At 46.9% G+C, this 12,770-nt stretch overlaps 1 protein-coding gene across 2 annotated transcripts in view; it reads right to left on the minus strand.

Annotated features, from left to right (window-relative positions):
• Positions 1–338: 338 nt before the first annotated feature.
• rock1 (Rho-associated, coiled-coil containing protein kinase 1) overlaps positions 339–12,770 on the minus strand; it is a 35,606-nt gene continuing 23,174 nt past the window's right edge. The window contains exons 19-33 of one of the 2 annotated variants that reach the window (XM_030362720.1): positions 12,396–12,556; positions 11,803–11,987; positions 8,962–9,031; positions 8,754–8,857; positions 8,376–8,541; positions 8,169–8,262; positions 7,989–8,074; positions 7,568–7,759; positions 6,998–7,163; positions 5,007–5,077; positions 4,497–4,585; positions 4,062–4,140; positions 3,455–3,716; positions 2,819–3,026; positions 339–2,034 (exon numbers count right to left, since the gene is read on the minus strand). In XM_030362720.1, the coding sequence (XP_030218580.1) occupies positions 2,031–2,034; positions 2,819–3,026; positions 3,455–3,716; positions 4,062–4,140; positions 4,497–4,585; positions 5,007–5,077; positions 6,998–7,163; positions 7,568–7,759; positions 7,989–8,074; positions 8,169–8,262; positions 8,376–8,541; positions 8,754–8,857; positions 8,962–9,031; positions 11,803–11,987; positions 12,396–12,556 (1,937 nt within the window). In that variant the 3' untranslated portion in view covers positions 339–2,030. Of the gene's footprint in view, positions 2,532–2,818; positions 3,027–3,454; positions 3,717–4,061; positions 4,141–4,496; positions 4,586–5,006; positions 5,078–6,997; positions 7,164–7,567; positions 7,760–7,988; positions 8,075–8,168; positions 8,263–8,375; positions 8,542–8,753; positions 8,858–8,961; positions 9,032–11,802; positions 11,988–12,395; positions 12,557–12,770 lie in introns of both variants that reach the window. The other variant, XM_030362719.1, reaches the window with a different exon arrangement.

Genomic DNA, 12,770 nt, shown 5'->3' on the forward strand with positions numbered 1-12,770 from the left:
CAATGTATATATATAGCCAATAGGTGTTGATAGGGAACAAATAAAGTATAAATGTTTCACGATAACTTTAAGATGGACAGGCTGCCGACCGGGGATGTTTCTGCTTGCCAAAGCATTGAAAAATGATATCAATAGATGTTCATCTGTAGCTTTGCCCCCTTAGAATTATGAAAAGTTCATAACACATTTAGTGACTGGTTGCATTTAACCAAAGTGGTGATTAGGTCTACCTTGCAGATTGCAACACTGTGTGCACTAAGTGCAACATTGATCATAATTGGGATTCCCAGTTTCACACCTGCCTTTTCTCTTAATAGCAAAAACAATAAAATACAATAAATGATAAAGATATGTTTATTGACACATATCCATCAGTGCGGCCTCCAATGCAATTAAACATGCAAATTATCCAAGACAAAATAAGAGTAGATCATAGTTCCAGTGCTTTTTGAACTGAACAAAATTTTAGGAAAAAAAACAAAAACAAAAAAAAACTTTATTATCACGGAGGTAATCCATAATCCTTAGGATTCTCTGAATATATTTACACACTGTATGGGGTTTGCATTAACGGGACTTTACCATATTAGCTGAACTTGTAATCGTTAACAAGGATAGTCAATGACACAGGTCTTAGCATCGTTAAGGTACACCGTCCCGAAACTTGTCATGTGATATTGGAGCCCATAATCTTATCCTGACACACGGACTCAGGCTTAATGAAGTTCAAAGAAGGAAAAAAAAAAACTAAAACATGAAAGGTTTTGAAAAATCCACAAATGAGAAACGGTTTTCTTTACTTTAAAAAATAAGCAACGGAAGAGTTAAGATTTGTCTTGTTTGGAGAAAAACACAACAGATATGGCAGTAAAATCGTCATCCAAACGTTAAGGCACTAGGTGGGCCGAATGCTACACCTGTTTAGTCTTCTACAAATAATTTACAATTCAAACAGTGCAGTTTTACATTTGTTAACTTAATGTTTTCCTTTTCAACCATTTATCATGACTCAATGTAAGGCAATACATTACAAAAAAAATACAAAAAAAACTGAAACAATGTACCCAATGAACACACAACAAAATTATGTTTTAGGTCTCCTATATGCCATTACAATGGAATTTCTTTATGGCTTGGAGCAATAAAAATAATTATACTCATAAAAATAATGCATAGATTTAAATGATGATCTTGAATGCTTGCTCACTCAATACTCAAACCATCTAATACTTATTTCCCAATACTCCCTACCCTGATAAACAGACTTGCAGAGTAATACGAATACAGGCAACAAGGCCACCAGACTCCAAAAGATAAAGGCATAAAGGTCTTTAAACTGAAACGCATGTACGTTTGCTATTAACAAGGACCATCTGGTTTTCTCTGGGATGGGATATTTTTTAATTTCCTTTCCATATCTAAAATAAAATATAATTTGAAACCTCCCTCAAGACGCAGTTTAAACCAAGCCCGTGCAACAGTACCTCGTCGATCACATACATGCATGCAGGTGACGGTCCCAGCAAAACCCCCTTCAGCCAGTCTTATGCCGCTACAACGCTCAGAATGATATGGAACATGTACCCATGGTAGTCAGAGTGAGTCTCTTCCACCCGCCCCCTCTCTCTCTCCCTCCACCCCTCACTCCGTCCCCCGAGTCCGGGTCCATCGTTTGGTTAAGGTGGAGTGCGCCCTCTTCTGGAAGATATGTAGAGATGCAAGCAAAGTGTGCCGTCCAGTGAGGTGGGAGGGTGGAGCGGGACGGAGTAGGAGGAGGTGGTGGGGGAATCGGTCTTCGGTCTGGCGGAGGAAAGCTGAGGAGATAACCAGCCACACCACGTCCCTGATCCCTTGTTGTCTGAAAAGTCTCCCACAGTGTTCCCAGAGCTGGCCATTTTGCAGTCATTTGTGAAAAGGAAGAGGCTCCAATTTTTTTTTTGTATATGAAGATTTTTTTTTTTTTTAGGGGAGGGAAGAAGGGAGGAGGTGAAACATGTAAGAGTCCAAAGAGAATCCAATGCTTCAGATGGTTAGCTGGAGGGAAAAAGAGAAGAGAAAGGTGTCGAATAAGAGGAATGCAAGACATTTCTCTGTTGGTTAGTACCCGGCCTAAGTACTAACAGGTTAGTCATTACACAAGACGTTTCCTCTCCCATAGCATTACACGGAATAGAGAAGACGCAGAACAAAATGTCAGTGTGGGCGAGGTGATCTCCAACTCCGTTGCACTGAGGCTGGCAGATCGTTTCTGAACACATTAGTGCCGATCACACGAACCAGAGACCCCCGGTGACGATGGGAAAGAACATTCCAGAGGCCAACCAACCAACCAGCCAACCAACCCATGAGGACCGTCTTCCATCAGAAACACCCGTTAATAAATAGTCAGGCTAAACAAAACCAAAACACAGGCGGAGAGCCGAGGACACTAGACGTTCTTTTTGTTTATGGGGCTATTATTGGTCTGGAGGAGTGGCTGTCAACAAGTGCTGGAGGTTGTGTCTGCGGCTTGAAGGCTGGACTGCGCTCTGCTACAACAAGACAGGAGACAAACAGCAGGTCATGGGACTGACGAGACCACATCCCCCTCCACCGGAGGGCACTCACAAACAAGGCCCTGGTGAGGGCAGCACACCTAAGACAACTTCCCAGAATGCACCACTCCAACATCACCCTAGGGAGAGGCGCTGGCTACAGATCATAAAACACAATAGGAAGAACAGAAGGCCGATACCTGGAAATCAAAATGTATGAGGCTGGAGTAACGGTTTGCAAATGGCCTGGGTGTGAGAAGCACACAACCGTTACGTGTTTTTACCTTGGCTTCCCTGTGATGCTTTTGGGGTTCCTGCGGAAGGACTGGTTTGCTACGGAGCGGGTGGAGATGGTGCGGGGGGAGGACCTGGAGAAGGTGGAGGGCGGGGTCTTGGGGATCTTCTTGCCCAGGTGGCCGATCCACTTCTTCTGCTCGTCCTGGGTCAGTGCCAGCAGGAGCATGTCCCGCGCAGACGTCACGTCGTAGTTTACTGGAGAGAGAAGGTGGAGAGGGCCGCAGATGAAGAAATAATACATGCACGTTTGTATTGTGATTAAAATCACAGCATGTGGGCGTGTCCACCTAGATGGGTGCTGGATAGATCAGTCTACCAGCCTACCCATTGGACTGTAGCAAACGTTGCTCATCTATCAGTCATACATCTAGGTGGACACGCCGACTTGTGATGTCAGAAGAAGCTGATTTTCTAAACGCCTTGTAACGGCTAATCTCACTCAAACCTGGTGGTATGATATGTCACCTTTAAGTATGAAACACAAACAAAAGTCAGCCCTCTACATCCTGCACCAAAACAGAACGAAATACAGACAGGAGAGTACTTGAAGCGAAATCATCCCCGGGCAAGGCATTTGATTCAACCACCACAATGTTTTCATTCATAGTGAGCAGACGGTTCACCTTTGCAAGGGGCGATGACGTCCTCCTTCTTGTCCAGGTGGTCCTTGTGGCACTTGACGTGGCAGCGGCGGCACTCCAGAGCCTGCGGCGGCTTGAAGACGTGCCACAGCGGCTTGGGGCACGCCTCGCAGTTGGAGGGGAAGTGGTAGAGGGTGGGGATGAACTCGTGGCCCTTGTGGGGCAGGCAGTTGGCCTTGTCCCCCTGGGGTACGCTCTCCATCTCCGCCTCCTTCCGGCACTCGCCCTCATTGGCATACAGGATCTGGGGGAGAGCAGAGCGGACCGGTGAACCGGGGTCGGGTGGGTACGCCGACGCTTAGGCGGGAGCGGGTGTTTGGTTAGGACAGTTTGAAACCCGAATGATGAGTTTGAGGTTGGAGAGTCTGACTCCCAAGCAAAAAAAAACGTTCTTGGTGGTGAAGCCGCAGGTTCACAGCTAGGTATTCTTGAGCAAGATTACTGCCCCTTTTCGTTTGTATCAAAAAGTCCCTTTGGATTAAATTCCTCTTCCTGAGCAAACCAAGATGCATCCAATCCAAGTGAGGAGTGAACAGCGTGGATGTACGTATGCATGTGCATCCAGACGGAACAGGAAGGCTCCACCTACCTGGAATATCCGTGGAATCTCCTCCGTCTCGGCTCGGTACACGTCTCCCTGGGTGACCGGCCTCACATGGAACAGTTTGCTGCAATAGGCAGACGGACAGACAGGCGGATGAGTTCTCTAGATGAACAGAATGTTCTACACACAGACCCAGACGGAGTGAAGCTGTCATTGAGGAGTGACAACCGCTCCTCTGGGTATTGTTGGTAACCATGTCTCAGTTTGTTTCCGTCAGGTACTTGGGGAGCAGAATAACAATAATGACATTAACGGCAGGTGAATGTCATCTCTATGGGGTCATCTATTGCTTCACGATGTGAAACGCTAGTGAGTATTACACACCCATCCCTTCAGGGTAGGATTCCTAACCCCTTTGGCGGGAAGTTTGCCACTTCGGGTGTGATGCAACAGAAGAAGTGAACACAAGAAAGTACTCACTCAATATCCAGCACCATGCAGGGGTTGGACTGCTCTTTATCCTGCTCGTCGTTGTAGAACAGGATCTTCTTGCTGCTCACCACCACATACTGCAGACGTTGAACCACAACAAAGAGCGAAGCGACGATGACATTGGGGCAAAAGTGTGAGAACATCAGTAAGAGACGTGGTCACTGGTAAACTTTTTTAAAAGATAAAAAATTATAAACATTAAAGGGGACATATTATGCCAACAGCTGTGACTGTCCCATCTGTCCCATATGACATCACTAGTGGGCGTGTCCACCTAGATCTGTGCTGGATAGATGAGCAACGTTTACTTCAGTCCACTGGGTAGGCTGGTAGACTGAAATATCCAGCACAGATCTAGGTGGACACGCCCACTAATGATGTCGTATGGGGCAGAAATGGCTTGTAAGGCTAATCACACTCACACCTGGTGGCATAATATGTCCCCTTTAAAAATACCAATATTAATCCAAATCATAAAAAAGGACAAAGAGACGGCACCTGTTTCTTCCATCCGTAGCGCTTGATGTTGGTACGGTTTGGAATGGACAGCCAGCCTTCCAGACGGGACTCTGTTTAAAATAAGGAAGGAGAGAGGGGGAGGGGAACAAGTTACTAATGCACGTCAGCGTCAACGACTGTGCTGAGGAGGGCAAAGGACAAGGGCCATGCAGTGCTTCAATCAGAGCTCAACTGGGGAGGGGGGGGGGGTACAAAGAAGTCGACAGACAAAGGTCAGCAACCAAAGATCAACGGTCAAAATACACCCTGCAGCAGCTTCACCTTAATATAACTGGGAACTAGCAGGAGAAACCTGGGAAAAGTATTCATTTGAAGGATGTTATGGAGCATGATTCGATTCCATGTTGGTGAATGTGGGTTTACTTTGTTACAATAAATTATTGGCCAACTAACTCACTTACCTCGCTGAAGGTAGGATTGGTTCAAAAGGCCATTTGTTCATTATGTTAAAGTGATACCAATTTGAATTATAGAGCATGCCCGTGGCAAAACAAACTATTACAAGGCGAACGGTAATCTAAAAAGGTGTTGTGATAATGTGACCTTTGTGATGTGAGACTTAAAAGATAGTATTTCAAGTGAACATGCAGCTTAAACTTGACATATATAGCTAGACAACAGACACAACTATTAAATAAACCAATAAAAGGGTTTGGCAGTGGGGAGGGGATTAGCCTCAGTCTGATTATGTTTAGAAAGATGCTATGAGCTACGTGTAAAAGACTCCAGAGTTAAGTGTTATGCTTTCATGTAATGCCACCGCACTCTTCCGTCCTTACAAAATGTCAGCCGACAGCGTTAGCAGACATTTCACGGTTAGGCAAGGAAAACTTGTCAATGCATTTTATTTTAACGCTCGCCAAACCCGCACGCTTTTTTAGAAAATGCCAGAATGTTCCCGCAAATTAACCACCCCCACCTCCTCCAACAACCTCAAGCAGAAAAACAAAGATATAATATTAAGACCATACGATAAATAAATAAACGGACAAAAGCACACGACTTGCGAAACACAGACCAGGCACGGAGAAGGAGTTCCTTCAAAGTTACTCACAGAGGGAAAGAAATGGAAGTTACAAAGATAAGAGGAGAAGGACAAGCCACTGGATGAGAGAAGAACGAAGAGAGGAAGACAAGGGTTTAGACCACACAGGAAAGTACACAGCCTCACACCCATGGTAGACACAGGATTCCTTCATGTATTTAATATTATGATGAGAAGAAGAAAATACTTTATTATTCATTAAATTATTAACATAATAATTATCAAAGCTATCTCTGAGAGGAAAGTGATGTATAAAGTTTTATAACGCTGGATATATAAACACCCGTAATAGATCAACACGTTTGGGATTTAAAAATCATTTTTGCATGAGTTTTAAATCATTCTTATATGGATAATACCTCCATCCTACCAATTGATCAGCCTAGGAGACAACGAATATGTATCAACCATTGGCTTGTAAAGGAAATATGCATGATGAAACAGATCATTTAGGTCCTTGACTAGTTTGGCTGGAAGCCAATGCAAAATATATAAACAACACTGCAAATCTCCAAGTATGCTATCCTATGTTGGTTAGCGACCATTTTTCCATCTTTAGGAACTATATTCCCTGGCCAAAGAATGATTTGTATTCAATAAATGTTGACGTGCATTTATTTTGTCTAATCTTTCTAGGTGGTTTAGTAACCGTTATAGTAACTAACTTCTAAAAGCAATAAAATAAATCTGCTTAGCGGCGTGGCTTACAACGCCCGCTAGCTATTCTACAACCACCGTGAAGCCCGGCCTCGCGTGGCTGACTGCTAATCCTCCCTCCTCCATCTGATGAGGCTCGCAGCCTCTCCAGTCCAATGGGGCCGAACGCCACATTAAAAGATGGCCCCCATCCTCTCTACTTATAGTCGGCACACCACTCGTTCATCAGACGGCCCTGCGCGCGAGTGACAGCGACGGCGGGACCTACCTGCGAGGTTTCCGTCCGTCTCGTCCGCCAGCAGGCTGGTGACGCTGGAGCTGTCCACGCGCAGCTGGAGGTCGTTGAGCTTCTCGCGCAGCTGCTCGATGTCGCTCTCCTTGCTGTCCAGCTGCATCTGCAGCTCGTTGCGGTACGCAGACTCCTCCACCAGTTGCTGTGGGGGTCGGGGGGGGCGTCAATAACCATCGGTGAAGGCCGAGCAAGGAGTGGCGATGATGTGCGATGAAGGTTGGCGACGTGAATAGAGGATTTTCAAGGATAAGACTTGGGAGTATTTTTAGTATCTATATCAACGAAAGTTCAAGTTCATTATAAAAAAGAACACTGATTTGTTTTCGACCGAGGTTGCTCGGTGTTTGATTATTACGAGTACGTCTTCATTCGAAGAAAAGTAGCAATGAAACTAAACGCTCCAAAGATAAATCCAACTGCAATTCTCATCTTAATCCAACAAAACATGAGACTTTTTCCTGTGCATAACAATGAACTACGAACTGTCATGATCACCGGCTAACGTTGCCGTGGTTACAACAACAGTGCGCCCCTCAGTCCCCTCACCGCCTGCATCTCGCTGAGCTCCTTCTGGTTCTTGATGGCCATGTGGTTGAACTTCTCCTTCTCCTGGTTGAGGTCCAGCTGCAGCTTGCGGTTCTCCTTCTCCTTCTTGCGCAGGTCGGCCGTGCTGCCCTTTTTCTTGTGGTCCAGCTTCATGTCCTTTCGGTTCAGGATCTCCGCCAGCTTATTTACCGCCTGGGCAGATTGGAGACGCGCGCACACACACACACACACACACACACACACACACACACACACACACACACACACACACACACACACACACACACACACACACACACACACACACACACACACACGATCACTGATTTTAACGATTTACCAAAGATTAGCTCTACCACTGGATAGAATTCAGTGACTGATGGAGAAGAAAATAATAATTGTGATTATAAAGTTAGGTTACCTGAGTCTTGAGTGTGCGCTCTGTGCTAAGGGTCTTCTCAAAGCTCTTGACTGTGTTTATGTTCTCCTCTTTCAGAGCCACAAACTCTGCAAGTCACAAAGGAGAGATGAATGAGAAAGACGAAGGGATTGAAACAAAGCACTGGAAGGGGGCTAGTGGCGGCCCGCGGGGTAGGCTGACCTTCATCCTTAGAGGAGAGCTTCTCGTCCAGCTCGCCCTTCTCCCTGCTGAGAGTCTCCACGTCTTTGGTCAGGGTTGCGTTGGATTCCTCCAGCTAGGAACAGAGATCACCGGCAACCGGTCAATCAAAGCTGGTTCAATTTACCCAGAAACGTGACCCAAGGAAGAAGAGCAGATGCTTTTTGAAAAATAGCCTGTGCTTTTAACCTTTGAGATAGTGGACTCCCTCTCTCCGACCTCCTGCTTGTGTCTGGCCAGGGCCTTCTTGTTCTCCTGAATCAGCTCAAAGTACTGCTCCTCCTGCAGCGCCCGGGCCAGCTGCTCAGACTCCGCCTTGGTGACCGTTAGATCCAGCTGAGCCGACAGGGAGTCCCTGTTGGACGACCAAAGGATCACGGCGGCTTGAACACACATTTTAACATGTTTCCAATTTACATTGCAGATTCTGGTCCGGGGAGGACCACAGCTTATTCTGAACGGGAAATATCTTCTGAAAGTCTTTGAGTAATAGTTTCAAATAAGAAATAATATAAGAATGAGGATAAAAACCGCTGATTGGCATGCTGGGTAGCCCCGTCTGCGTACCTTTCGTTGTGCAGGTCCTGCACCTTCTTCTGCGCATCCTGCACTTGACGGTTCCTGTCCTCGATCTCCTCCTTCAGCTCCTTCACCTGAGTTTTGTAGAGCGTCTGAGGGGAGGGCAGAGACAGAAGTGAGCTTTGTGCGCACACACAACCACACACGCACACACATGATGCATCACCGCACGAGGTTGAGTTAAGGATATACTTACAGAGAAATACTGTTCGGCTTCCAGTTGGTCCTGAAGCTCCCTCATCTGGCCCTCGTTGCCCCTGTACTGCCTGTTGGAGACAGGAAAATAAAGCTGTTCAATCCCCACGTCCGGCCACAGGAAACCCCAGATGCATTTATGACACGGCCTAAAATGCTACCACTAATAATACGAAAGTGTTAATAAGGCAGGCCTGCTGAGTCACCTAAATAGAGGGCTATTAAAATGACACCAGTGGAACACACACACACACACACACACACACACACACACACACACACACACACACACACACACACACACACACACACACACACACACACACACACACACACACACACACACACACACACACACACACACAGCTTAGCGCTGGGAGGAGGCACTCCGACGGGGTAAACCCTAATCCTGCGGTGTAAACATTGTTGGCAGAGCTGCAGCTTTTGGCTCGGCCGCGTTCTAAGCTGGAATAATAGCTCTTATTGGAGCAAAGAGGGCAATTGTGGGGTCATTTACTCCTCGACTTCCCAAGAGCATTAATGAATGACAGCTAGCTTTGAACTGTGGTGGTGGGGGGGTGATTAGCAGCCCAGACGTAGCAAGCAGTACAGTTCTGTACATTATGACAGCCGTCAAGATTGCCATGGTTATTGCAGTGATCGCAGCTAGCTAGTATTGATCCAGAAAAAAAGGGGAAGGGTTAAAAAGCCTCGAGAAGCTCCCCCCCTTAAATTTTGTCAATTAGAATACTGCTGCATATTTTTTTGTCAATTTAGATTGTTTATACTGGAAGATCGATGGGACAGTATAATGGGTTTGCTGTGTTACATGCATACAGACACACACCCGCAGTCACACAGATAAACACACACATACATATATAACGAAGGAAAAACCCCTGAATGTGTTTAAGCTGTCAGGGCGCACTCACACTAGACCATCTGTACCGTCCTCAAGTACATTTGCCCCCTAAAGTCTAGATCGTTTGGCTAGTGTGAGCACACCATCCGTGCTCAAGTACAGTTCAATTCCTTGGCCTGAGTACACTTCGGAGAGGTGTGCTCAGGCCACGGTACAGATGCTAATGAGGCGACACGCGCACATGCACGGATACGCAACCTGAGCTCGATGACGCACAGTCCATGCGACCCTTCCTCCCCATTAAACAATAAACATGACGGCAAGCGGTTCAGTGATAGCAACGTCGAGGGGGGGGGGGGAGCAAACGTACTTGAGTACTGTAGAGGACAACTTTGCCTAGTGTGAGTGCGCCCTCAGTATAAGATATGGGGTTGAAATTTAAACTCGTCAACAAGCAGACTATATTAAGAGAGATGTCGGGGAGAAACCCAGAACAAATGACCAATAAGCAAGCGTGTTCACAGGGGTAGGGTCGGATGAAGGCCCTGATGAACGAGATAAATAGATGAGTCAACGACAACGACAGACAGTTTTTAGGGTCTACTGAGAATAAAAGCTCTTCAAGGTAATGCTCCACTGTCCTCTCCTTTTCGCAAACTAGTCATTTATTTCCACACCATAATGGCGACGAGGATGGGGATCAATGTATAAGGAGCGTGCGGCTGCTTAAGTTTGTGGAATGCTTGGTGGCCGCAAGGTAATTTCTCCTTAAGAGTTGTGTCTTTACTGGCATTAATCGCAGATCATCAGGTTTCGCAGTAGTTCAAATATGATGATATGCCATATAGATAGAACTAACAAATTCTGAATGGGGGAATAATTGTGGTTTGGATGGGTTACACATCTACTGATACACACCCACACCCACACACACACACACACACCGATATTATGGAAAAAAGCATGATGTGCTGAAGTTGTCAGGGCGCCGGGGGACAACAGTGGAGAGGGCCAAGTGAAACAGGTGCTTGGAGCTAAATGTGATCCAAGCTGTCCGTAGCGTACACAGTAGACGGTGCCAAGCCCATGAGGAACAGGTCAGGGTGACATGTGACCCTCAATGAGTTCAGGCTGTCAGCACCAAGTATGGGGCTGACATTCATACTTGTAAATAAGCTGACTATAATAAGAGATGCGCCTGGCAGAAACCCAGAACGATTGACCTATAAAGCGAGTGTGGTCCGAAGCGCTGATGAAATGATATATAGATGAGTGACTAACGTTGATGTCCAGTTTTTACGGTGCACTTAGAATAAAGCTCTTTGTGTTAATGGTCTGCTGTCCTTGCCTCTTTGCGATCTAGTCGATTACTTCCACAACAACGGCAGCCCTGCACATGTGGGACCTGGACTACTTTCTTGTCTATAAGTGCCAATCTTGTTTTGGGATTTCTTTCTTTTAAGAAGATCTTCCAGAACCCGAAGAAGGAGACACATCTGGTAAGTCAAATTCCATTCTGAGATTTGAGAAAACACGATACATCCAATATGTTGATAAATAATACAACAGTGTCAATGAAGAGTGGCCAGGTGTTGTTAATGTTAAAGGACCTTACAGCAAGAGTCGTGAGGCGGTGCCCTCCATCACCACGGACGACGCAGCTAATTATATAGAGGCTTTGAGAGGCAGTGTTAATGTTGTTTCATTTCGGGCCTAATATTATTATTTACTTTTTATTGATTAAAAAGAAGGCATTTGTGGAATGCCCTCTAGTGGACAGAACGTTCATTTACCCCACGCTGATAGTGTCATTGCCAATGCATAAGCCTGTGTGTACAGTGTATCAGGTACACAGTAAATATTAATACTAGGCTCAATTTGAGCAATAAATTATAATATAATTTGAATATTACAAATATGAAGGAATGCCATTGGAATGGGATTGTAGAGGGTGATTGACTGCTGTGGCGTGGGGCTCACTTGGTCATCTGCGCCAGCTGGAACTCCAGTGAGCGCTTGCTCTCCAGCGAGGCGTTGATCTCCTGCTTGAGCTGCTTCTCCAGCCCCCGCAGCCGGTCCGTCTCCTGGCCGCGGCCCTTCAGCTCGCTCTGCGCCGTCACCCGCTTGCTGGACTCCGTGTCCAGCTGCACCTGCAGGGCCTTGACCTGGGGGCGGCGGGGGCGGTGGAGAGGGACAGAGAGGGGAGAGGGAGTGAGCGGAGGGGTCGGAGAGAAACACGTCGCACCGCGAGGGAGCAACCCCCTCACCCAGACGGTAACACTGACTTTGATTGTTTTTATGAATGGGAAACGGACTGCCATCACATCACGTGATCTCCTAGTCATCGGAGTGCGTCACTTTAACATTAGAGGGACTAAAAAGGGATGCGATACTAACTGAGCAATCTTGCAATCACAACACTGCAATGGTTTGGACGTGCAATTATTTTCAGTTTTAGGATTAGAACGCCACGCATCGCATCAGTACAGCGTCACGTGACCAGGCTCCCACGTCCAACACGGTCTAAGGCCCGGGCCTTCCCAGACTCTGCGGTCTCCCTCGGTCCTCCTCACCTCGTCCTCCAGCCGCTCCTTCTGCTTCATCAGCTGCTCCATCTTCTGCAGCGACTGCTTGAGGTCCAGCTCCAGGGTGGAGCAGCGCTTCACCACCTCCACCGCCTTGCTCTCCGCCCGCATCCGGGCCACGCTCTCCTCCGACACCTTCTGCTGCACCGCTGTGAGGGTGGAGAGGGGGGAAGGCGGTGTTAAAGCCGGGCGACACGGGGCACCGCCCATGTAGGAGGTCGTACGCAGTCGCTAGCGGTCCCAGGCTACGATTCAGACCTGTGGCAGACGTGCTACACGTCGTTCCCTTTGGGATTCAACCCGCTGTCCGCTACCTTCTCATTGGCCTGTCAATACGGGCTCAAAGCCCAGAAACAAACGTGT

Source organism: Gadus morhua, chromosome 8 (assembly GCF_902167405.1).
Source record: "Gadus morhua chromosome 8, gadMor3.0, whole genome shotgun sequence".
In the NCBI taxonomy this organism is placed as follows: domain Eukaryota; kingdom Metazoa; phylum Chordata; class Actinopteri; order Gadiformes; family Gadidae; genus Gadus; species Gadus morhua.